This window comes from Rhineura floridana, chromosome 7 (genome assembly GCF_030035675.1).
Source record: "Rhineura floridana isolate rRhiFlo1 chromosome 7, rRhiFlo1.hap2, whole genome shotgun sequence".
NCBI classification, from domain to species: Eukaryota; Metazoa; Chordata; class Lepidosauria; order Squamata; family Rhineuridae; genus Rhineura; species Rhineura floridana.
The window spans coordinates 92476730-92502155 of record NC_084486.1 but is presented as its reverse complement, the minus strand read 5'-3'; the positions used below and the strand labels follow the sequence as shown (position 1 = coordinate 92502155).

At 41.3% G+C, this 25426-nt stretch overlaps 1 protein-coding gene across 4 annotated transcripts in view; it reads left to right on the top strand.

Moving 5' to 3' along the window:
- ARMC8 (armadillo repeat containing 8) overlaps positions 1–25426 on the top strand; it is a 96393-nt gene that overhangs the window by 48814 nt on the left and 22153 nt on the right. For all 4 annotated transcript variants that reach the window (XM_061636510.1, XM_061636509.1, XM_061636507.1 and 1 more), the window contains 11 exons: positions 404–484; positions 8930–9005; positions 9114–9204; positions 9739–9799; positions 11032–11232; positions 11827–11922; positions 13702–13784; positions 14257–14338; positions 20530–20616; positions 22080–22172; positions 22936–23085. In XM_061636510.1, coding sequence (XP_061492494.1) covers positions 404–484; positions 8930–9005; positions 9114–9204; positions 9739–9799; positions 11032–11232; positions 11827–11922; positions 13702–13784; positions 14257–14338; positions 20530–20616; positions 22080–22172; positions 22936–23085 — 1101 coding nt within the window. The remainder of the gene's footprint in view (positions 1–403; positions 485–8929; positions 9006–9113; positions 9205–9738; positions 9800–11031; positions 11233–11826; positions 11923–13701; positions 13785–14256; positions 14339–20529; positions 20617–22079; positions 22173–22935; positions 23086–25426) is intronic.

Genomic DNA, 25426 nt, shown 5'->3' with positions numbered 1-25426 from the left:
TTTTCTGAGGAAAAATCGCCTTCCGAAAATGCCATATAGCTGTGTTCCCATAGCAAATTGCAGCTGGAGTGGGGGTGTCTTTCCTTGGGATCAAAATATGAAGGATGAATGGTCCCTACAGGTCTGATCCTAATCAGCACACCTCCCCCCCATCCCCTCCAAAATTAGATGCTACTTTATATGGAAAAAATGCAACACAATAACAAGCTGGATCATTTTTTTTAAAGAATTCATCTTGACTATCTTTTTGATAACAATTCTGAGAGAAGTTATAAAAAGCCAGTTGTAGCCTTGACTTGAAAACTAGTAAGCTTGCAATTAAGTGTTTACTAATGTAGAATACATAATTATACCTTCTTCCTTTACAGTATATTTAAAGAGTAATGGCTTATTTTTTTTATAGGGTCCAGACCATCAGACAGTCCTGTTTAACCATGGAGCAGTACAGAATATTGCTCATCTGTTAACTTCTACATCTTATAAAGTAAGGAATTAATATAATCCCTGTTCAGTAACGTATACTATTGTTTTGAAACCTTGGTGCAACGTTATTGGTGAAGTGAAGACGTAAGTATAGTAGCTTCTGTTTTAGTATGAAAGGGACTGTAAGTATTCCACTGTAAGCTATGTGTATACAGATATGAGGGAAATGTCAAAGTGGTGTGCACTAGAGAGGCATTAGAGAGACAAGGAAGAAAGTGAGTGACTAGAAGGAAACATCATGAAAAGGGATTTATTTATTTATTATTTAATTTATATCCCGTCCTTCCTATCAGCAGGAGCCCAGGGCGGCAACCAAAAGGAGTAAAAACACTTTAAAACATCATAAAAACAGACCTTAAAATACATTAAAACAAAACAACTTTAAAAACATTCTTTAAAAAAGCTTTAAAAACATCTTAAATAAAAAGGGTTAAAAATATTGTTTAGAGAAAAAAAAGATTGAAGAAATATGTCTGATGGCATCGTCCAGGCGGCATTATCCCTGTCTTAAAGTTGCATGCATAATTAACAAGCACTTTAAAGTCATAACTACTAGTATTCAATTGTTAATCTCCTAATACCAACAGTCTCTAGGCAACTTACAACAAATTTAAAAATACAGAAGTTTAAAACTACAGCTATAAACAATTAATGTTGTAAGCACACCAACCTTCAAAATGAAAACAAAAATATTATCAACTACTTGGAACATTGCCAACAAAGAAGTCATGGCAACTAGCTCATCATATTCTATGAAATAACTGGTAGAAAAGGATAGTTTTAATGTGGCACTGAAAAGATACTATATGTAATTTAGTATCTGATACTTCAAAAGACAAATTAATTCTGTATCAGATTCTGTCAATTACAGAATTAAGATGAGATTTAAAAAATTAAATGCTCCAAAAAAAAAAGAACATAATGAAGTTGCGTAATTCCTGCCTTCAATTAATAGCATTAACTTTGAACCAAGAGAATTAACTCGGTGGGGGTGGAGGTGGTTTTCTATGCATTCTTCACCCTGAAGTCCCAGGGCAGGTTACAACAATTTAAAATACAACCTTAAAAACAATTTAAAAATAACTTAAAATCACAAAAATAGAATGGGTCCTAAAAAAGATTCGGGACTTGTGAGACATGGAGATAAGATTGTATTTTATTGAACACAAGTATTTGTGTTTAATATTTATGTAGATGGAGGAAGGAGATTGAAAGTAAATACTAATTGTGTGATTTGTTGGGAAACTACACTGAGGGAATTCCATCTCCCATCATATCATGCAGAAGGAAGGTACTGAATTGCTCAATCACTCTAGAAAAAGGCTTAATCCACAGCGCATTTGCATGCAAATATTCAGAACTCTGGGAATGCAATCCTTCTTCCTCAAAAGTCATTTTCTAGTTCTGGTAATGAGTATAAGAGAGGGGAAACTGGCAAGGGGTACTGCATATCTGTGCTGCCCACATCCAAAAGTAAAGGTAGTACAGCAGTTTTAAGTACTTGTACTTAGTCAAGTACTATCATGGAACGTAGCTAGGAGGAAAAATTGAATGGTTGGTAAAGGCCTTGGGGGTCATTTGCATCACTTTGATATCATACATCCATAAAGGACTTGGATAGAAGCACAAAACGATTTTTCATCTAGAATTCAGATTTAAAGTGCTACCCTAAGTATTAAAGCAGTTTCTGTAAATAATCTTCTGGTAGTCATGATAATCGTGGTGCTGTTAATATTATCCCCCTTTTAATTCTGTAACAAGATAGGAAGTAGATCAGAGATTTGCAAACTCTCTCCAGTCAGTTCTAAAATTAACTTGCGAGAACTGGATTAATTACATTGATGTCCAATAGAGATACTGTGTTTGGAAATTAATCAATCAATCAATTTATTGTACGGTCACAGACCAAATAAGACAAATCATCAGATAACAGAAAACAGTCTATAAAATATTTAAAATATACAATAAAATATAAATATAAATTAATCTATATCGCCTAGAATAATTCTGGATCTTGTCCCTGAATTGGAACCTTCTAGGCTCTGGCACAGGCTGAGATTTTGGGAGATGTGCTATGACCAAGAGGCCTCGAGGAAGACTTTGGCTTCTTTGGTGGCAAATGAGGTGAGAGATATCTGCCTGAGACCCTGGAAAGCCACTCCCAGGATGGACAAATAGGAAGCTACCTTATATTTATTTATTTAGCTATTATTTGATTTATATCCTGCCCTTCCTCCCAGCAGGAGCCCAGGGCGGCAAACAGAAACACTAAAAACACTTTAAAACATCATAAAAAGACATTAAATAATTAAAACAAAACAACAAAAACATTTTTTTAAAGCTTTAAAAACATCTTTAAAAACAAAAAAGGGGTTAAAAACATATTAAAAGGAATTCTAACACAGCACAGACTGGGATAGGTCTCAACTTAAAAGGCTTGTTGAAAGACTATGTCCTTTTTGAATCAGCCATATCTACTTTATACAGAGTTCACTGGCAACTTTGATTTTATCTGTAAATTTGGCTTTTTTTAACAACCCTGCCACAATCTGTTTTGCAAATTGTGTAATGAATCAAACTAGGAAATCCAAACTAGGAAATGTGGTAGTAATGGGTGACTTCAACTACCCGGACATAGACTGGCTGCATATGTGTTCCAGTCATGACAAAGAAGCAAAGTTTCTAGATATTCTAAATGACTATTCCCTAGACCAGTTGGTCATGGAACCGACCAGAGGGACGGCAACCCTGGACTTAATCCTCAGTGGGGACCGGGACCTGGTGCAAGATGTAAGTGTTGTTGAACTGATTGGGAGCAGTGACCACAGTGCTATTAAATTAAACATACATGTAACTGGCCAATTGCCAAGAAAATCCAACACGGTCACATTTGACTTCAAAAGAGGAAACTTCACAAAAATGAGGGGATTGGTAAAAAGAAAGCTGAAAAACAAAGTCCAGGGGGTCACATCACTCGAAAATGCTTGGAAGTTGTTTAAAAACACTATATTAGAAGCTCAACTGGAGTGCATACCGCAGATCAGAAAAGGTACCGCCAGGGCCAAGAAGATGCCAGCATGGTTAACGAGCAAAGTCAAGGAAGCTCTTAGAGGCAAAAAGTCTTCCTTCAAAAAATGGAAGTCTTGTCCAAATGAAGAAAATAAAAAAGAACACAAACTCTGGCAAAAAAAATGCAAGAAGACAATAAGGGATGCTAAAAAAGAATTTGAGGAGCACATTGCTAAGAACATAAAAACCAACAACAAAAAATTCTATAAATACATTCAAAGCAGGAGACCATCTAGGGAGACAATTGGACCCTTGGATGAGAAGGGAGTCAAAGGTGTACTAAAGAACGATAAGGAGATTGCAGAGAAGCTAAATGAATTCTTTGCATCTGTCTTCACAGTGGAAGATATAGGGCAGATCCCTGAACCTGAACTAACATTTGCAGGAAGGGATTCTGAGGAACTGAGACAAATAGTGGTAACGAGAGAGGAAGTTCTAAGCTTAATGGACAATATAAAAACTGACAAATCACCGGGCCCGGATGGCATCCACCCGAGAGTTCTCAAAGAACTCAAAGGTGAAATTGCTGATCTGCTAACTAAAATATGTAACTTGTCCCTTGGGTCCTCCTCCGTGCCTGAGGACTGGAAAGTGGCAAATGTAACGCCAATCTTCAAAAAGGGATCCAGAGGGGATCCCGGAAATTACAGGCCAGTTAGCTTAACTTCTGTCCCTGGAAAACTGGTAGAAAGTATTATTAAAGCTAGATTAACTAAGCACATAGAAGAACAAGCCTTGCTGAAGCAGAGCCAGCATGGCTTCTGCAAGGGAAAGTCCTGTCTCAGTAACCTATTAGAATTCTTTGAGAGTGTCAACAAGCATATAGATAGAGGTGATCCAGTGGACATAGTGTACCGTATATTCCGGCGTATAAGACGACTTTTTAACCCTGGAAAATCTTCTCCAAAGTCGGGGGTCGTCTTACACGCCGGGTGTCGTCTTATTAGGGTTGCCATATTGCCCGGATAGCCGGGTTTTACCCGGATTCTAAGCATGCCACCCGGCTCCCGGCTAGCCCCTTAGGTGGCCCAGATTCTCAGCTTTCATTTAAAAAAAAAATTAAGTTTCTAGGTGGTGCGGTTCTCGAGATATATATAAAAACGTCAGGCACCCCCCCCCCGGTTAAATCTTTTTTTAAACTACTGTATAGCACTTCGTAGCTTTAACCCCGCCCGTTCAGGATTTCAGCCAATCAGTGAAGTGTTCGTTTGGTGGCAGTGTCTGCAATTGCGAGGCCAGAAAATGGTGGTTTCCCCTCCTGTTTATCTGAAAATCTCATAAAATTGGGTAGGTATGTACATTTCAGTTTTTCCCCCTGTTGTGTGTAGGAGTCAGATCCTGGGCAGTGTTTTGAAAACCTTCCCAATAGTTGCTTTTGGGGGTAAAAACAGTGCTAATCCCATATGTCCAGAGTAAATCCTATTGAATTCAGTAGGAATTACTTTTGAGTAGACATGATTATGAATGTGCTGAAAATCAATGGGACTTTGGAGTGAATGTAAAAAAGAATTGTGTTTGTGTTCTCTTTCTGCCCCCCCCCCCAAGTCCTATTTTAAAGCAAGTAGGCAGGGCTTACTTAGGTATTGCAGTTTTTATTCTGTAGGAAACTAATACTGATTTTTAAAAAACTAATACTGATTTTTCTGCAGTGACCAATTGGTTTGACAATAAACTATTATATGGGCTGTATGTATTTATACATCTGCAGTGTGTGCGTGTGTGTATGGAGTCTTTCCAACACCCCTGTGAGGTAGGGTTGGAAACCAAGGCAGCTCACAACAAGAAATAAAGCCATTTAAAATCCAATAACCATAAAAACAAGTATAAACAGTTGCAAAACAGTGTAAAGTGGCATGATTCGGAATTTTGGGTTGTGTGAATGAAGTTGCTTATCACTTGAGGTTGCATTTCTGTCCCTGTTTGAGTAAGCCCCATTGAATATGCTGGGACTTGCTTCTGAATAAATAAATTTAGGATTGCACTATAAATATCTTTACAGTTTGTGTAAATAATAAATATATTTGATAGTTATGCTTATATACATATTTCTTCATTTATCCTATTTTTGGTTTTTGGTTAGGAATCCTGACTGGTTGTGAGATGCTTAGTTTTTTGCCTTATAGGAATCTTGTTGTGGTTGGTATGGTATTACATTTAGGAAAGTGTTACTGCCTTCTGTATTTTTTTTCCTATTTGCGTTTCACTTATCTTTAACCTCACTCCGTTACAGCCATAGAAGCAACAGCAGCATATGCAAGATAATTAACTCCCATTAGTGATAAGAACAAGAATTTATAATTATTATTTCAATTAAAACAAGAGGCTTATCAATACTTTGAAGAGGACCAGATATTTATTTTCTTTCTGAGCCCAGGACTGGGTCTTTCATGATGCCCGGTGTGTGTGTGTGTGTGTGGGGGAGCAGGAGAGTAGTCGATAAGACAGACATCCTGGCATTGATAATCGAATTAGCAAGGTATGTGTGGGGTTGTTGTACACTTCCAGGCTCAGTTTCATTTTGAGTATGGAGGTGGAACCTGTGTAGATGTGGTTATTAAAGGGAGAAGAAATTTTGAGTTAAGCAAAGCTCTGCTTTTATAAAACCTAAGAAACATACAGTACTTTGAATGTCTGAGTGCCTGCACCAGTGGAATACTGGAGGAACTTGTAAAACTTGCAACAGTATTTAGAACTGAGCATGTGGTGTGAAAGACTCCTTTTCCTAACATTTTGGCTTGTTTTTCTCTGATTGTGTATTTTTATTGTTTTTACTATATTTGTAAGCTGTGCTGAGCTCTGTTTTTAACAGCAAAAGGGCAGGATATAAATTCTCTTAATCAATCAATAAATACTCCATAGTGTTGGAAACTAGAGTCTAGGCATTTAATGTTGCTTTTAAAAAAAAGATTTCTCACATCTTTCCCCAGTTTTTGGTGGTAATTCCTAGGCACAAAAACAAAACAACTGGACAATCCAAATATTAATATTTATAAGTTTATAAGTGACAGTTTTCCTGCTAAGTACCTGCATGTCATAAGCAGGGGTAGTCTTATACAGCGAGTATATCCCAAACTCTATATTTTAACTGGAAAAGTTGGGGGTCGTCTTATACGCCCAGTCGTCTTATACGCCGGAATATACGGTACTTAGACTTTCAAAAAGCGTTTGACAAGGTACCTCACCAAAGGCTTCTGAGGAAGCTTAGCAGTCATGGAATAAGAGGAGAGGTCCTCTTGTGGATAAGAAATTGGTTAAGAAGCAGAAAGCAGAGAGTAGGAATAAACGGACAGTTCTCCCAATGGAGGGCTGTAGAAAGTGGAGTCCCTCAAGGATCGGTATTGGGACCTGTACTTTTCAACTTGTTCATTAATGACCTAGAATTAGGAGTGAGCAGTGAAGTGGCCAAGTTTGCTGACGAATCTAAATTGTTCAGGGTTGTTAAAACAAGAAGGGATTGCGAAGAGCTCCAAAAAGACCTCTCCAAACTGAGTGAATGGGCAGAAAAATGGCAAATGCAATTCAATATAAACAAGTGTAAAATTATGCATATTGGAGCAAACAGTCTTAATTTCACATATACGCTCATGGGGTCTGAACTGGCGGTGACCGACCAGGAGAGAGACCTCGGGGTTGTAGTGGACAGTACGATGAAAATGTCGACCCAGTGTGCGGCAGCTGTGAAAAAGGCAAATTCCATGCTAGCGATAATTAGGAAAGGTATTGAAAATAAAACAGCCAATATCATAATGCCGTTGTATAAATCTATGGTGCGGCCGCATTTGGAATACTGTGTACAGTTCTGGTCGCCTCATCTCAAAAAGGATATTCTAGAGTTGGAAAAGGTTCAGAAGAGGGCAACCAGAATGATCAAGGGGATGGAGCGAGTCCCTTACGAGGAAAGGTTACAGCATTTGGGGCTTTTTAGTTTAGAGAAAAGGCGGGTCAGAGGAGACATGATAGAAGTGTATAAAATTATGCATGGCATTGAGAAAGTGGATAGAGAAAAGTTCTTCTCCCTCTCTCATAATACTAGAACTCGTGGACATTCAAAGAAGCTGAATGTTGGAAGATTCAGGACAGACAAAAGGAAGTACTTCTTTACTCAGCGCATAGTTAAACTATGGAATTTGCTCCCACAAGATGCAGTAATGGCCACCAGCTTGGACGGCTTTAAAAGAAGATTAGACAAATTCATGGAGGACAGGGCTATCAATGGCTACTAGCCATGATGGCTGTGCTCTGCCACCCTAGTCAGAGACAGCATGCTTCTGAAAACCAGTTGCTGGAAGCCTCAGGAGGGGAGAGTGTTCTTGCACTCGGGTCCTGCTTGCAGGCTTCCCCCAGGCACCTGGTTGGCCACTGTGACTAGATGGGCCACTGGCCTGATCCAGCAGGCTCTTCTTATGTTCTTATGTTCTTACCAGGTAATTTAGTGGCTAGAAATGCTCCACAAGTTCCTAATACTAGTGTTTCGGTTGCATTCTTGCATAATAGAAGTTCCTCTAGTGTTAATCACAAATATATTCTGCTCAGTTCATTGTTGATTAGCAGAATAACAATTGCCTGAAACTGGAGTTTCCTGTTGGGTCTGAAAAGTGAAAATTGCCTGTGTGCTTACCCTTTTATTAATTGGCAGTGGAAAACCTCATGTGCATATTCTTTTGGCTCATTATCAATAGGCAGAGATCATCTCTAGCTCAGGGGTTCTCAGAATATGCTGTATTGAGCCTGTCTGTGTTATGTGGGAAAGTAACTGCCCAAGTATCAAGTGCAACTATGATGCAGGGAAGGGTAGAGAGCCAAAGAAGAAGCTGATTGACAAGACTCTGCAGTGTGTCCAATGGAAGGAAGGAGAATGCAGAACATGGAGCTGGCCATATTAGCTCTTGGTCAGCAAAAAGGACACTCGTGTAAGGTTATATTATACTGATTGGGAGGGAAGCAGAGAACAGTGTACAAAAGTTTCAGAGGGATTGGTATAGAAAATGACATCTACTCTAGCAGTGATTCAAGTTCTGCTGTGGGGGGCCTTTTAACAATACTTTTAGCAATACCAAAGTATAGAAGAGCTGTTGTGCTGGCACATTTTAACATTTTACCCTCAAAGATGTTAGAAGGCAGATTTGCTAAACTTCCTATTAGGGGTAGGTGCTGTCGTTGTAATTAACTGAAACTTTTCCATGTGTTTTTTAGCGTAGATCACTTAATTTTTAAAGGACATTCTCTGCATTTGCATGACTTTTTCAGTGGACTTTAGGCAAATCTCAAAGTGATAATGAAATTTCAAAGAGAGAACAGCTTTGGTTGACCTTGCATAAAACATATAAACATACTAATTTATTTATGTAAATACATAAATGCTATGTATTTTGTACAGGTTCGAATGCAAGCACTGAAATGCTTTGCAGTTCTAGCCTTTGAAAACCCGCAGGTATCATTGACTCTTGTAAATGGTAAGCGGAACATTTCACTGTCGGTATGCAGACTTGCAAATTAATTACAATTTTGAGAAGTAATTACCAATTTGCTATTTCGTGACACTTGTATTTTCTCATTTTCAGTGTTGGTTGATGGAGAACTATTACCACAGATTTTTGTGAAGATGTTACAAAGAGACAAGCCTATTGAAATGCAGCTTACATCAGCCAAATGGTAATCTTCTCCAGGGACTAGAAGAAATAACACTTTAAGAAATAACACATGTTTGCTTGTCACAAGTAATTATGAATACACTACACCAGCCTTTCCCAACCAGTGTGCCTCCAGATGTTGTTGGACCACAATTCCCGTCTTTCCTGACCATTGGCAATGCTGGCTGATGCTGATGGGAGTTGTGGTCCAACAACATCTGATGGCCCACTAGTTGGGAAAGGCTGCACTACACCAACCTATACAGCAAATTCCCAAATTAAAAAGGGCTGTATTCAACACTGCACCATCAACAGATTGTATGGTGCTATCTGGCTGCTCTTTGATAAAATCTAGCAAGGGTCATGGGACTCTTTTTCTTAGCTGTCAAGAGTTTTACTACTGAAGCATAAGAAAATCTAAAATGTCCTTTATACTTCTGACAGTAAATTTGTTGTTATCTCTGACCTAGTGTAGCTCCCCTAATCTTCTAATTATTTTTTTTTATTCTCTGGATCCATTACACTTGGCAGTAAATCATCATTTGTTTCATTGTAGCCTTACTTACCTGTGCAGAGCTGGAGCAATCCGCACTGATGATACCTGCATTGTGTTAAAGGTAAGCTGATTAAGCCATACTGCTATACTTAAAACAGTTACCCCACACACATTGTTTCTTGCTCTTGTACACTCACTAAAACCAGAATCTGTCCTAGGAATTTAGAAAGCAGCTCATAAAACTGTTCTTACTTGGTGGTGATTAGCAGTTGCTGATTTCAATTGTATGTTTATGAAATATGCACTCTTTTCAGTCTTGATTTCTTTTGGCCTATCATTAAATGCATGGAGCTATGTTCAATGTGAAGACTCATTTGGAGTGGATCTAGTGCACTATCTCAGTATCAGGACAGGAGTATGATGATGGTTCCTCTACACAGTAGTTTCGTATGTAAGATGATCCCCTTCCTGGATATGAGATGGCCTTTGGATCAAACTGAGGAATTCAGGAGGCTGAATGGAGTGAAAGGCAATCTCGAAAGCAGTCAGTGATGTGTGGAGAGTAACTTATAGTCCTCTTCCAGAAGCTATTGTGGACAATTCCAGAATATGAATAATTAATCCTCCAGCTCTGCGCATGGCTGATCAGCAAAGGAAGAGCAACATTGTAAATTTGGTTTGGTGTTTAGTACAGTGAAGAATTCCTGGTTCTCTATAGCCACCAGTCGAGTAAAATACAAGCTTAAATACAAGCTTGCAGTAGATAAATCATGTATTGTATATGTAATCTTAAAGCATTAATTAAAGCTTATCTAAATCTTGACTTTGGGAAGAGCTGCCTAGGTCTATAGAAGCGAGATGACCATCCTTTCTGGTGTCGCTTTATTTTTCAAAGCCGTTGCAGAGGAAGTGGATTGTTCTGTTTCAGACACCATAAAGGAATTGACCTCCACCATAAAGCAGTCGTTGACCAGTTCACTTTTGGATAACCTTGTTCCGTCATAGCGCTAATTCAGTCTGCATCTAAATCATGAAGCTGTGCAGGCCAGATCAAGTAAATCTTGACAACTCTTAATGGATATTAGTCTGGTAAAGTTTTGTTCTTAGCTGCATATCATTTCTTAATATTTGTACAAGTTACTATAATGGTACAGGAACACCAATAGCAGTGGCTGTTTTACATTTTACTTTTGTGCAGGCTCTTTCCTAGATTTCTGAGAAGGTATTTTATTAGAAAATGTCTCTCTTAAAAAATCCGAAAGTTAATCTAAATAACAAACATTGCAAACCTAACAGAAACAAGTACATATAAATTACTTTAAAAAACTAATCATAATTTTTTGTATCTTGCAGACACTGCCATGTTTGGCACGGATGTGTAGTAAGGAGAGACTACTAGAGGAGAGAGTAGATGGAGCAGAAACTCTTGCCTATTTGATTGAAGCAGATATTGAGCTGCAAAGAATTGCCAGTATTACTGACCACCTTATTGCAATGCTAGCAGACTACTTCAAATATCCCAGTTCAGTGAGTGCCATCACTGATATAAAAAGGGTAGGCTTTTTCAATAAATTCAGAACTTCCCCAAACCACATATGTATGTTGAGTGTCTCTCTATTGGTGTGAAGAATTAAAGTATATAGTAGTCAAGCGCTTTGTTCTCTGTGATTGGCTGATAATTAGATATAAGGTAGATGCCACCCTGGGCTCCTACTGGGAGGTAGGGCAGGATATTAATTTAATAAATAAATAAATAAATAAAATGTCCTGTTTTTGTGTGTTGCTATTCCCTTCTGTCATTTTGTCTTCTACTTTGGACTGTTTAGCATTGGTAATTAGTACTTGTTTTAGATATCAAGTCAGGATCTTATAAACAAAGCAGAATGAATTCTACTTGGGGCAAGACACAGAATAAAGTGCCAGTTGTACAGACTGTTAATGGTATTTGCTAGTACAAACACTGCAAACTGGTGCAAATGTCACTCTAATAGGTGGCAATGGAAGGAACCTAAAAAGTATATTGCCCAAGGTCAGGTTATGTATAAGTTTTTCACTTATTTGTTACTCAGACATTGAAAAGTAGCCACTGTTTTAACACCTAAGAGTTTGAAATTTACGTATAATCTGAATTTGATTATATTTTAATAGCTTGATCATGACCTCAAGCATGCTCATGAATTGCGCCAGGCTGCATTCAAGCTCTATGCTGCACTTGGAGCAAATGATGAAGATATACGAAAGAAGGTGAGTTGTGGAGGGAAGGTGTTTTCCAGTACCAGTAGCTTGCATACAGGAAGTGAAGTTTTCCAGGTATGTGCATTGATGCAGCAGTTGTCCTGGCCTGCCCGATAAGTGCAACAATTGGGTGTGCTTGTCAAGAGTCTTAATCGTTGTAAACCGCCCAGAGAGCTTCGGCTATGGGGCAGTATACAAATGTAATAAATAATAATAATAATAATAAATAGAGGTCGGTGACTTTCCTGTTTCCTTGCTTCCTTATGGTCTACTGGACCTACTTTGCTTTCTTAGTTAGTCATATTCCTGATTTGTTGAGTTCCAGAGACTTTTGCAAGACACCTTTTTAGACTACTCTTTGCTAGTTTACCTTCTAGTAATTCTCTTTATCTTTAATAGGTAGGGGTTTGAGATTCACCATTAATAGATGTGCCAAGAGCCTTAAATCATGTCACAAGCATGTTTTAGTCCTTGTACAGTATCCTGCTGGTAATTTCAGTGTGATATTTATTTTAAAACATTTTAAGCTTCCCTTCATTAAAAGTCTAAGGCAGCTTACAACATATATACCCATAGAATAAAAACAGTTGATTAAAATCCAGTAAATACTGTAACAACCACAATAGCAGGACAATTCTCAGTGGCTTCTTATCAATGCACATCTGATCAGTGTGCAGTAGATTGGGAAGTAACTGCCATTCTGCTATCGACATTCCTGCAAAAGTTGTATGAAGGTGGAAACATACCACATGCAGTGAATGGGGGATGGGGAGACTCTAAAAAAAATTAAAAACCAAGGCTGGCCATTGTATATGTTTAGCTTGCCACTACTTACTATAATAATAGGTACAGAAACTTCTGATACTGTAACAACATGCAAAAATAATAGTAATAAATCAGCTTTATGAAGAAAATGTTGCCTTTTCCTAGGTATAAAACAGTGGTGGAGAACCTCTGGCTTCTCTTGGATGAATCTTGCAGAGCCTTCCCATCTGGCCTGCTTCTGTCTAGGCACTGCTTCCTCTTCCCCACTGCTGAGCTGTTCTGCTCTGAGCAGCTTTTGAGGGAAGACAACATGGGGAGAGGAGGCTTAAACCCTTCCCACAATCTCCCTCAGCTGCTCAGCGAGAAAATAGCTCAGCTGTAGGAGAAGGGGTCATGGCTGAGTGCCACTGCATCTGCCCACAGAGGAAGATATTGCTCTCTTCCTGCATGGGCAACTCACTGTGAGGTAATGCCTTTTTTATGTGTAGCATGGAGGCAAAGAGTTGTGTGTATGCATGAATACCATGTGTATCTATATACTTGGGCCCTCCCAATGCTAGTATATGGCCCCTGATCACTTTTCCCTGAGGCAATGCAGCCCTCGAGGGGATGCTTCCCTCCCCTGGTATAGAATGTCACTCTTGCAGCGTCTGGGACAACTGCACAAATAGATACGTGGTTTTACGAATGTGCATTAGGAGACCCTACTACATTCTTTGCCACAGAGGAACATACTATCTAAACTTGCTTGTAGGGGTACGAAACTGGAGTGTGAAAAATATTCTACATACTAAAATTTGTAAATTTGTCACTGAGTATCATCATACAGGTGTGAGACTATTTCTCTTAAGAAGTTTCTGTCTTGGAAAAATATTTTCTCCCCTAAAAGTTTTTAGATGGTATCTGTGGAATTTACAATATCGAGCTGAACATGCTAGATGCCATGCGTTGGGGGGAGTGGATTGAATTATTCTGCAACAACTTCTTCCAGCAACTCACTTTGTTTCATAACTTTCCTCTCAGATAATTGAAACTGAAAATATGATGGATCGGATTGTGAATGGCTTGTCTGAGTCTAGCATCAAGGTGCGCTTAGCTGCAGTCAGGTATGAATTTACCTCATACGAATAGCCTTCAATTCAGTGTGCTTTGCCTTACTGTTTTGCACTTTATTGGCTAGGGAAATGCTTTAATCTTAAAACACTCAAAACTGCAATTCAGCAATAACTTTGTGGTTTGAAAAGTGAGATGAAGTAAGGCAAGTGTTTTCAAATAATTCTCAGCTTTGCACTAAAAAGACTCTCTCTGGAAACATTTTCAACAAAGTTTCCAACAAGTTGTGGACTTTCTGGCCTCTTCTTCCCCCTGTCTGCCACCCAGATAGCCTCTCAGGGTTGAGGACCTAGCTGTAGTGAGAAAGGGAGAATTTCTGAAATTGGGCAGAGGCGGCTTCTGAGAGCTGATTTACTGCTGATAAAGGTTGTCTCTGTGTCCCCAAGACACAGCTCACTCGACTGAAGATGGCCCCTGACCTTGGACGAGGTTTTCTTGTGGTTCATATTATTTTGTTTTTTGCAGATGTTTGCACAGTTTGTCACGATCTGTGCAGCAGCTCCGAACAAGTTTCCAAGACCATGCTGTATGGAAACCTTTAATGAAGGTACAAGTACACTTATCTGTTTATTTATTTTTATTTATTATTTTATTTATATTCTGGCCTTCCTCCCAATAGGAGCCCAGGGCGGCGAACGAAAGGACCAAAAACACTTTTAAAACATCATAAAAACAGACTTTAAAATACATTAAAATAAAACATCTTTAAAAACATTTTTTTAAAAAATCTTTAAATACAGATTTTTAAAAAAGATTTAAAAACATTTTTTTAAAAAGAAGGTTTAAAAACATTAAAAAGCAATTCCAATACAGACACAGACTGGCATAAGGTCTCAACTTAAAAGGCTTGTTGAAAGAGGAAGGTCTTCAACAGGTGCTGAAAAGATAACAGCGATGGTGCCTGTCTCATATTTAATGGGAGGGAATTCCACAGGGTAGGTGCCACTACAGTAAAGGTCCGTTTCCTATTTTATGCAGAATGGACTTTCTCATAAGGTGATCGACTGGGTATATAAGGGATAAGACAGTCTTTCAGGTATCTTGGTCCCAAGCTGTATAGGGCTTTGTATACCAAAACTAGAACTTAGCCCAGTAGCTAATAGGTAGCCAGTGCAATTCTTTCAGCAGCAGACATGTTGGAGATACCCTGCCCCACTGAGCAGTCTTGCCACCGCATTTTGCACCAGATGCAGCTTCCGGACCAACCTCAAGGGCAGCCCCACATAGAGCACATTACAGTAATCCAGCCTGGACATTACCAGTGCATGGACAACAGTGCTCAGCCTGTTCCAGTCCAGAAACGGCCACAGCTATCTTACCAGCCAAAGCTGGTAAAAGGCACTCCTAACCACTGAGGACATTTGGGCCTCTAGCGACAAAGATAGATCCAGGAGCACCCCCAGACTATGGATGTGCTCTTTCAGAGGGAGTACAACCCCATCCAAAGCAGGAAGCTAACCAGCTATCTGAACTCGGGAACCACCAACCCACAGTGCCTCCGTCTTGCTAGGATTCAGGCTCAGTTTATTGGCCCTTATCCAGCCCACCACTGAGTCCAGGCAGCAGTCCAGGGCTTGCACGGCCTCTCCAAATTCAGATATTATAGAGAAATAGAGCTGGGTATTGTCAGTGTACTGCTAACACCTCGCCCCAAAGCTCCTGATGACCGCTCCCAAGGGCTTCATATAGATGTTAAACAGCATGGGAGATAAGATGGTACTCTGCGGCACCCCACAGCGCAACTGCCAGGCAGCCGAAAGACAATCAGCCACTGCTATTATCTGAAAACGACCTTGGAGATAGGATCAGAACCTCTGTAAAATAGTGCCTCCAAGTCGGCCCACAAGGATACCATGGTCAGTGGTATCAAAAACCACTAAGAGATCAAGTAGTAGTAATAATAATAATAATATTTATTTATTTATTATTTATTTATATATATCCCGCTATCCTTCCAACACTGGAACTCGCGGCGGCTTCCAGATAAAAACAATATAATTAAAACATACAAAATCTACATTAAAATAGAATTAAACTATATCCAATATTAAAACCATTCAAACTGATAGCTAAAAGTGGATCAAAGCCAAAGCCAATTTAAAATAATGATATTTGGCATTAGCAGCGCAGGTCCCGGCAGTCCTAACTTTAGCATCCATCAGTACCAAAAGCTTGTTGAAATAGGAAAATCTTTGCTTGACGCCGGAAGGACTACAGGGAGGGGGTCATTCCTAGGGAGAGAATTCCACAGCCTAGGGGCCGCCACCGAGAAGGCCCTATCCCGCGTCCCCACCAGTCGAACTTGAGAGGAGGTAGGTATGGAGAGAAGGGCCTCTCCTGAAGATCTCAGGGCCCGGGCAGGTTCATACAGGGAGATACGGTCTGATAAATAGCCTGGACCTAAGCTGTATAGGGCTTTATAGGTCATCACCAGCACTTTGAATTGTGTTCGGAAACAGACTGGCAACCAGTGGAGCTTTTTCAACAGGGGAGTTGTATGGTCCCTGTAACCAGCCCCAGTTAACAACCTGGCTGCAGCATGTTGAACCAGCTGAAGTTTCCGAACAGTCTTCAGAGGCAGCCCCACGTTACAGTAATCTAAGTGGAATGTAACTAAGGCATGTGTCACCGTGGCCATGTCCGACGGTTCAGGAATGGGTGCAGTTGGCGAACTAGTCTCAACTGTGCAAAAGCGCTCCTGGCCACCACAGAAACCTGGGAATCCAGTTTTAAAGCTGAGTCCAGCAGCACACCCAAACTGCGGACCTGTGTCTTCAGGGGGAGTGTAACCCCATCCAGCACCGGCTGTATCCCTATTCCCTGATTCGCCTTACGACTGACCAGGAGCACCTCTGTCTTATCTGGATTAAGCTTCAATTTGTTCGCCCCCATCCAGTCCATCACTGATGCTGGGTGCTGGTTTAAAACTGAGACAGCTTCCTTGGAAGCAGGTGGAAAGGAGAAATAGAGTTGGGTGTCATCAACATATTGATGGCACCGAACCCCAAACCCCCGGACAACCTCTCCCAGCGATTTCATGTAACAGGGTCACACTCCCCCTGTACTTCTCCCGAAAAAGGTCATCCATCAGGGCAACCAAGGCTGATTCAGTCCCATAACCAGGCCTGAACTCAGACTAAAAAGAATCTGTTTCATCCAAGAGTACTTGAAATTGCTGCGCCACAACCCACTCAATCACCTTCCCTAAAAAGGGGGTATTTGTGACAGGTCGGTAATTGTTACAAGCCAATGGATCCAGGGTGGGCTTTTTCAGGAGCGGTTGGATCACTGCCTCTTTCAGGGCAGCTGAAACCACTCCCTCCCCCAACAGTGTGTTGACCGCATCCTGGATCCATTCGGTGAAACCCCCTTGGCAAGGTTTAATAAGCCAAGAAGGGCAAGGGGCAAGAGGACACATTCCTGGCTGCATCATCGCAAGCACCTTGTCCACATCATCAGGCTGCATCAAGTGAAACTGTTCCCAAGAAGTTGCAGCAGATGTTGCATTGGACACCTTATTGGGGACTACAGTAGATGTAGATGGGGCATCAAGACTGCTACAGAGGCGAGCAACTTTACCCTCAAAGTGCCTTGCAACAATTTACAGTGGGCCTTCGAAGGGTCTAAAACTCCATTTCCTGGAGTGGATGTCAACAGACCCCTGACAATACAGAAAAGCTCCACTGGTCAGTTACTTGAGGATGCGATGGTGGCAGAAAAGTGGGTCTTTTTTGCCGCCCTCACTGCCACACAGTAGGCACGTTTAGGATGTTCTACTCGTGCCCAATCGGCCTCACAGCATGTCTTTTGCCAGTTGTGCTCTAGCCACCGTCCAGCCTATTTCATTGCCCTTAGCTCACTGGTGAACCAAGGTGCAAACTGGGCTCCACAGTGCCAGACAGGGCACTTGGGGGCAACCATGTCAAGAGCCCAATGCGCCTTGCTGTTCCACAGCGTGACAAGTGCTTCAACAGGGTCACCTGCTCTATCTACTGGAAACTCCCCTAGGGCATTCAGGAATCCAGTGGATTCCATTAGGCTCTGGGGGCAGACCATCTTAATCTGTCCACCACCCCTGCAGGGGAGGATCGGAGCCAGAAGTCGTAAATTTCACCAGGTAATAGTCTGACCATGACAATGGGGGACATCCACCCACCCTTTCCAGAACACCCCTTCCTCCATCTGGAGCAAAAACTAAGTCGAGGGTATGCCCTGCCCTATGCATCGGGCTGGTGAGAACTTGAGACAGCCCCATGGTCGTCATGGAGGCCATGAAGTCCTGAGCCGGAACACTAGAGGCAGCCTCAGCATGGACATTGAAATCACCCAGCACTATCGTTCTGGGGTCCTCCAATACCACAGCTGAGATGGCCTCCGCCAGCTCAATCAGAGAAGCTGCCGGGCAGCAGGGTGGACAGTACACCAGCAGGAACCCTAGTTTACTGCCTCTTCAGCCTGACACCAGGTGCAGGCCCTTGAGCCAGAGTGGTTTCCTGGTGACAGAGATGGAAGTTCTGTGGACCACAGCAACTCCCCCCTCTCCCAATCCCTGCAGCCTATGCTGGTGCTGCACCGAGTATCCAGGTGGGCAAAGGTGGGTCAGATAAACTCCCAGCTCACTCACCCAGGTCTTGGTAATACACAGCAAATCGGCACCTTCTTCCACGATCAAATCATGGACATGTGTGGTCTTCCTGTTTCATGCCAGATTGGTACACAATAATACACGCAGGCCATTGGGCACAGCAGATGAGCAAAGAGGAACCCATCCATGAGAGGAGTGGGAGCGAGGAACAAGATGTAGATAGCTTGGCCCTCGTCTTCTAGGGTAGCTCACCGCCTCCCCATGACTATACTTCCCTGTACCGCTGATAACTGAAATTGGGGTGGCATCACCATGTTCCTTCTTACGAAGACTCCTCCTGAACACCTGATATGGACCCAACAAGAGCCCACCAGCAAAACCTACCTGAATCGATTATCCCAGTAGGCCTCTGCGAGAATTGGAAACAGTCAGACCCACTCAATATTTTTCACACAGGGGACATCTATTCCCCCCCCCCTCACACCCAGGGAGGGTCAGCCTTCTGCCAGTACAGACTCTCACTCTGAAGGCATCTTGCAATTTTCTCCCTATCATTCAGTTCACTGCACAGGCTCTCACACTGCGCTGGAACTACACATGCACCTTACGCCCTCCCCGCTACCAACCTCCTTTAGATTGGTTAAAAAGAAAAAAGAAGTAAAAGGGGGTCTCGCCTTCCCTAAGGGGCTCCCCATGGGATGATCTCCTTTGGTGCAATCCTGCCGCCACGGGCAGCCGGGCCTTTATGTCCTCTGACCCAGTCAGGAGCTGATGCAAGAAGCTGCAAAATTAACTGCTGCCTCTCTGGGGCTAGGCTCAGGCAGTTACCATGGACTTCAGCTGTCTAAAGAGACAACAATCCAGAGGAGTGAGCAGCAAGCACCCAGATGCTCAGACACTCACTCCCAGGGCAGGTCCTCTCTATCCCCCAGTGCTGTAGCTGTTCCTCCGCTGCCCAGTTGAAAATGAAGAGTCATGGTGTCATTTACTATGACATCATGTGACAGCATGCCACATTTTGTCCATTTGCAGGTGCAGTTTGAATCCAAATTGTGCCTGCAGACAGACTACTTGAAAGGTGATTGGCACTGTCAGCAAGCCCTGCTTGCCAAGAAACAATCAGGAGTGCACTTTAAGCTCCCAGTAGTCCCTTTGCAGCTGTGTCTTTACCTGCCCCACACCTGATGCCACATATGATTGTTGGCACTTGCTAAGTGCTGTGACGTTGCTCACACATTTCTGCAGGCAAAGGAAAATGATGTCAGGGGAGTGAGAGGTGGGTGTCCCCATCCACATGTCAAACTTGGCCTGGGATGGAGTGAGGTACGGTTTTACAAAATACTGTAGTTGTATTCAACAGTAAAACAAAAATACATCAGGTAAAAAACAGGAAAAAAACTTATCAAAACAGAAATCAGATGCTGCCTGCGAGTCAACACATCTTTTGGGGAAATAGTTTTTAAAATAAGATGAAACATGAACAATATTGCAGTCTGTCTAACTTCAAAGTGCAACACATTCCTCAAGACACATTCCTTGTCTTGAAGGGCTAGGCTGAGACATCATGGAATGAACCTTCTATGCATGCAACACCACAAGGATGGCTCTAGTGGATGACCACAGTAAACAGGCAGGTTATATTGGGGTTAAAGCTATCCTTCAGATACCCTGAACCCAAGTTTTTTAGGGCTTTGTTCACTAACAGTGAAACTGTCAGTGCTGTTCCCTCTACATTTTGTGCTGCCACATTCTGCACTAGCTGCAGTTTTCAGCCCAAACATGAGGGCAGAACTCATTGTAGTAATTTAGGTCACAAGGTTACCAATACATGAACCACTGTAGCCAAGCTATCCCTGTGCAATAACATCTGCAGCTGACATAGCAGCCAAAGCTGGTAAAAAGCACTCCTAGCCACTGAGGCTACTTGAGCCTTCAGTAAGAATGACTGAACAAGGAATAATTCCATACTATTTACTTGCTCCTTCAGAGGGAGTGCAGCCCATCCAGAACAGGTAACTGACCTATATCCTGGATAGTAGAACTGCTTGCCCACAGAGCCTCCGTCTTGCCAAGATTCAGCTTCACTTTATTAGCCCTCATCCAATCCACCATTGTATCTATAATCTGCTGTTGTTTTTTCCTTCTCTCCTTAGGTCTTGCAGAATGCTCCAGATGAGATTTTAGTGGTAGCATCTTCCACTCTATGCAATCTTCTCTTAGAATTTTCTCCAAGCAAAGAGGTTTGGTTTTTAACCAGCAAAGTATATTTGTGATTCTTTTTTAAATATAAAATGTGTGTCATGAGTCAATAGGCACTGGGTTGATGTAGGAAGAGTTCTGCTTTGGGATTTGAAATCTCTCTGGTCCCTTCTGGCTCTGACTTCATATCTTTAGCAGCATTTTTTTCTTAAAGTCCAGATCAACCCGGGCCATTCAGCACTTGAAATAACACTGCTAAATAACATTTAATGGGTGATAAGGCACAAACTGAATGTTTTGTTCTAGTAGTCTACCCATCTGTTTCAGCTGCATTTATTTTTCAGTTCCGTCTGTCTGGGTGCAGAGAGTGTTTGAACAATCAACAGATGTACAACAGTAGTCTGCTCTTGTTGTCAACAAGAATAGTTATTTAGAAACAGATATTCTTCCACAGAGTTTTAAAATCCACTTCAATTTATAAGTCTCCAAAGACAGTTGAACTTAAATATAGTTCACTACAATAGCCATGTTTGCACATAACAGTAAACCATGGTTTAGCATAAGGATGGGGAATTGGATCTGGTAGAGAGGTGTATCCAGAAGTGGCTAGTCCTCTGCAGTGGCAGGCATGCTCACCTGTTGGTAATCTGATATAATATGACATTGGGTGATTCAAAGTTCAAGCTGCAGTGGCAAAAGAAGATTCTTCCTTAAACTTTCCTGTGCCTGAAATTATATGAAGTTATATGCCTTAGAAATATGGCATGGCTTGCCCATAATGGCCTTGTAGGCTTATGGGCTAACCTTCAATGCTTGGTGAGTCAAATTTGGCCTACAGATCAAATGTTCCCCCACTGCTGGTTTAGTGGAACCATGTATGCACTGGAATGAGCAGAGCAAGCCTCTGGCTTGCACTCTTCCTTTCCGTCTCCTCCTATATAGTCTGGAAGAAGGCTTCAGCAGCATTTACTTTCAGTTTCCCGTAAACTCAGCTTGTTATGTCTGAACCAGGGATTTAGATTATCACAAACTCTTGATTACTTTAAAAACAAAAAAGAAAAAGAAGCCAGGCTCATAACCCATGCAAGAAAATCCAGTGCAGAGCCTTGCTTTTAATAAAAATGTGTCTCTACATATGTAAATACAATAATATGACAGCTAAATCTATGCTGGCAGCTATTTTAGATGTAATGTATTAGATATGTGTGATACCCAGCATTAGCCATACTTGCAATAGACACGGCATTAAAATCAATGGGCTTAAGTAATTTCTGTGAAATCTATTAATTTTAGTGGGTCTGCTCTGAACAAGAGTACAGCTTAGTTAGTTATCACCCAATATTTCTAGCTGTGTGATCAAACTGTAAGTAAGCAACCTACTTACCAGTATGCCTTTTATGGTATCAGCTCCTTTTTGTAGCTAACTCCTTTTTGTATAAATGGAAAGTTGGTAAATATACAACTGATTTTGTTTTAAAACTTATTGTTTTTGTTGTTCTAATAGCCTATTTTAGAATCGGGAGCCATAGAACTTCTCTGTAGTTTGACCCAGAGCGACAATCTTGCCTTGCGAGTAAATGGAGTTTGGGCTTTAATGGTAAGAATTAATGTTAAACCAATTACTCTGTGTACACACTGCTTCCTTTCCTCAAGATAGCATCATGATAATATTGAAAATATGAGAACCAGTGGGGAACTCTTTAAACAGAAAATCTATTGAGTTCTAGGATGTTTTCAAGGGCACAGGAAAACGTGCTAGCTGTTCCTTCTGTGTTATAATGGTATGTATATAACAGGCGGCAACAGCTCATGTAATGAAATGGTGTCCTTTTTGTTATGGAATTTGTATATACAGAGATCATCAGCGGTCTGAGATGCGTCTGTGCCAGTGTGTGCATTTACCTAAGTAGCAGGCTTTTACCCTGCATTTAGATCACTGAGACTTAAGACTTAGTAAAATAAGAAAAGCTTCTTTATTATAGAAATACATAGTAGTTAAGAAAGGCATACCTAGTTCTAACGAAGTTGGAGGCACAATGCCCAGACGTGGGTATTGCCCCCATGACTCAGGAGAGAGAGCAAAGACAAAGATGTCTCCTCTGTCCTTGGACAGTTGAAGAAGAGAACAAAGGAAGGAGGGGCAGATAAGCTTCCCTGAGCATATCAGTTTACAACAGAAGGAAGTTAGGTAGAGAACAGCACAGGTAAAGGTAGGCAAGCCTAGCCAGCTGGAGAACCATAACTCTATCTTCCTTCTGGAATACACATAAAAGAACCCAAACAAGAGTTGTTCTTGCCCCACTTCCAACACTTTTGTGAAAAAATATTGGAATGACTGCAGTGTTATCTGTCTTTTTTAGAATATGGCATTTCAAGCAGAACAAAAGATCAAAGCAGACATTTTACGAGGCTTGAGTACAGAGCAATTATTCCAGTTACTCTCTGACTCTGATGTAAATGTACTAATGAAGACTTTGGGACTGCTTAGAAATCTTTTGTCAACTCGCCCTGTAAGTAAAATCATGAAACAAAATTTTGAAAAAGTTTTGAAAGTAAGTGTTAGTAGATGGTTCCTATAAATTGATGATTACATACAAGGCTCTTGGCACTGGAGTGAGATTACATTATTCACCATCTGCACTGGTTGAGATAGTGCTTGTAATCTATGGCATAAAGAAACCTATGGCAATGACAAGAGCTAAATTCTTTCTGAACCCTACTGCTGCACCCTCTGAGCCTTTTGGAGTGAAAATTTCCCCAGCTGAAAAGCCATAACAAGAGGAATCTTCCTCTCCTGCAGATACAGGAAGTTGTAGATCAGACTGGAAAAACAAAGATCTTTAAAGGAAATCAATCTTTGTCTTGTTTCACATTCATAACAGAGACTGTGTAGTATTTGTAACATGCTGAAGAAATGACATAAATTATTGTTGAACTAGTACATGATCTTAATAGACACACCAGTAATCACATACATGTAATTATTGCTTGATTGAGTGCTTCATGGAATTTTGGTACTGAAAGGGATCTTAAAGTAGTTAAACACTAATTCTATATCTACTGAACATATAATTCAGGATCTAGAGTGCTTGTTTCTGAGGGCAGAAAGAGCTGAGATATGTCAGATCTGTGATGCCTGCAGAATATTTAAATTTATTGGCACAGTTCAGATGGAACCCCAGATTATCACTTGGGCCAATAGAAATGAACCTTGTGCCTGCATACTCCCCCCTCTTCTCCAGTGGTTTGAATGTTTGCAAATCTCATTTTAAAAGTGAATGCTAATTCAAGTTGCCCAGTTTGGATATAAAAGGCAACTATGGTTTACTCAAACCAGGAAGTAAATAAATTGAATTATGAGGAGAAGTATGCAAGAACAGGGGTCATTTCCACAGCACAAAACCAAAGTTTGGTTTTGCATCTAAATAATCACTCAAGGAAGACTTCTCCATTTTTAACATTACTCCATCCTATCATGTATCCTATACAGAGTTGTGGCAACTTTTCATGTTTTTCAGGGAAAAGAATTATTAAAATGTTAAGGACAGAAAAACCCCTCTAAGGAATTACAATAAAAGTTACCATCGGGTACTCTTTATTAACTTATCCAATCAAGTTTTAAATTTTTATCAGTAATAACTCCAGGATCTGACTGATTAGATGGCCAGATACTATCTTCAAACAAATGCAGTTTAGACTTTATATAGCTCTTTAAAAAAAATCATATCCTCCTTTAACCAGAAAAGTTCACCTGCTGCTATAAATCTTGATGGCTTTGTAAAGCGCTATTGTATTATCTCTCTAAGGCTGTTATGTGTATGAACCCATTTTTAAATGCCACCTGCTTCTAGGAGAAGTTTTCCATTCCTGTGATTTGTTAAAAGAAGTTAAATGTATTTTGTGGTGGTCTATTTTTTTTTAAAGTAGATGACCACAGAAGGAAGCAGTTTTCCCCAGATAGCATGCCATCAAGTGAGTAGTAGTACCGGCTGTTGTCCAAAGGCAGGGATGCGCAGGAGTCACGACTTCAACTGCGCCTTCTGGTTTGACCCAAGTCCATTCTTACCTTTGTCCTAGGGGGATCCTTTCAGACTTAGCTCTCTTTTTAGAGTGAGCCTGTTCTTTGTTGGTTCTGTTAAATTTCTCACTGTTTCTCTATCCCTTGTTGTTCATTTGTCTTTCGCTCTCTTGGTGCTTTTTAAAAAAAATCCTTCTCCCAAGGATTGCTACTGCAGCCTCTTTTTGACCTTATTGACTGGCCAGGGAGTTTGCTCCCATAGCTCCAGGCCCCTTCTTACCTTGCAGCCCTTCAAAATCCACAGTCTCCCTTTGTTATCCCCGCCCTCCCTTGGAGCTTGCAGCTGTGACCCTTCTCCAGCCCCAAAGCCTCTCCCAGCCGCTTTTCTTTCCAGCTGCTCCACTTTGGAGTTCTCTCTGGGATTCCCTCCTCCTGCCCCGCCTACCTCTCAGAGCTCGTGAATGTGACTTCGCTCCTCTGTCCATGCCTTTGGACAGGCTCCTGTGCCAGTGCAGGGCTGTGGTTTGCCCTTGCTGGCACAGCATGTCTTTAGCGGCACAGTTCTCCTCCCCGCACTCTCGCCCAGCCCTCCTTCCGGCTGCCACCACTGCACAGCTCCAGAAGCTTGTGGGTGCGGCGTCAGCGGCTCTGCTGCCTGCGCCTTCTCTTGGCCATGGAGTGCAGGCTTCACTCCTGCCTTGCCTGTTGGCCACCTTTAAGTTAGGAAGCTCACGCCATTTCCCCACCCCCATCTTCAGGCCCTTCTTCTCCATCCCGCCATTTTTGTTTGCTGTTTTCCCCGCCTTTTTTCTTCTCCAGTCTTACCAGTGACT